Below are 424 nucleotides of genomic sequence, written 5' to 3'. Positions count from 1 at the left end.
GTGGGAACCCTGCCAGGCACAAGCCCCCCTGTCCCCACAGAAAGGCGCAGTCACTCCTCAGGCAGTGCTGCTGCCCGTTAACCGGGAGCCACAGCACGCCGCGCTGGATGACAGTGGCACTGCTGATGAACCACACCAGGGGCTAAGGAGAGACCTGGCAAAAGGGAACTTGCACTGTCAGAGAGGCAGAACCAAGGAGCACCTGCTTACACCAGTGGTAGTCTTGGACCCCCAAGAAGTGCCAGCGTGGCTGGCGAGCATGAAGCTCAAAGAGGTGGCAGATGTTGAGCATGCCTGCCAGCAGCCAGCATCTCCTCCAAGGGTCCTCGAGGCCCCAGAGAATAACCACAGAAGTACCAGAGCTGGCTATGGGGAGGGAAGTATCTGCAGGAAAGCATGCATCAGCGGCTTTAGAGCCAGGCGC

The 424-nt window shown here is 59.7% G+C and overlaps 1 protein-coding gene across 1 annotated transcript in view; it reads left to right on the top strand.

Moving 5' to 3' along the window:
- Positions 1 to 259: 259 nt before the first annotated feature.
- GSG2 (germ cell associated 2 (haspin)) overlaps positions 260 to 424 on the top strand; it is a 1,709-nt gene continuing 1,544 nt past the window's right edge. The window contains exon 1 of the mRNA XM_010138666.1: positions 260 to 420. Within this exon, the coding sequence (XP_010136968.1) occupies positions 260 to 420 (161 nt within the window). The remainder of the gene's footprint in view (positions 421 to 424) is intronic.

Source organism: Buceros rhinoceros, unplaced genomic scaffold (genome assembly GCF_000710305.1).
Source record: "Buceros rhinoceros silvestris isolate BGI_N320 unplaced genomic scaffold, ASM71030v1 scaffold36726, whole genome shotgun sequence".
Classification (NCBI taxonomy): domain Eukaryota; kingdom Metazoa; phylum Chordata; class Aves; order Bucerotiformes; family Bucerotidae; genus Buceros; species Buceros rhinoceros.
Note: the sequence above shows the minus strand (reverse complement) of the source record. Positions and strands in the feature narration are given on the sequence as shown.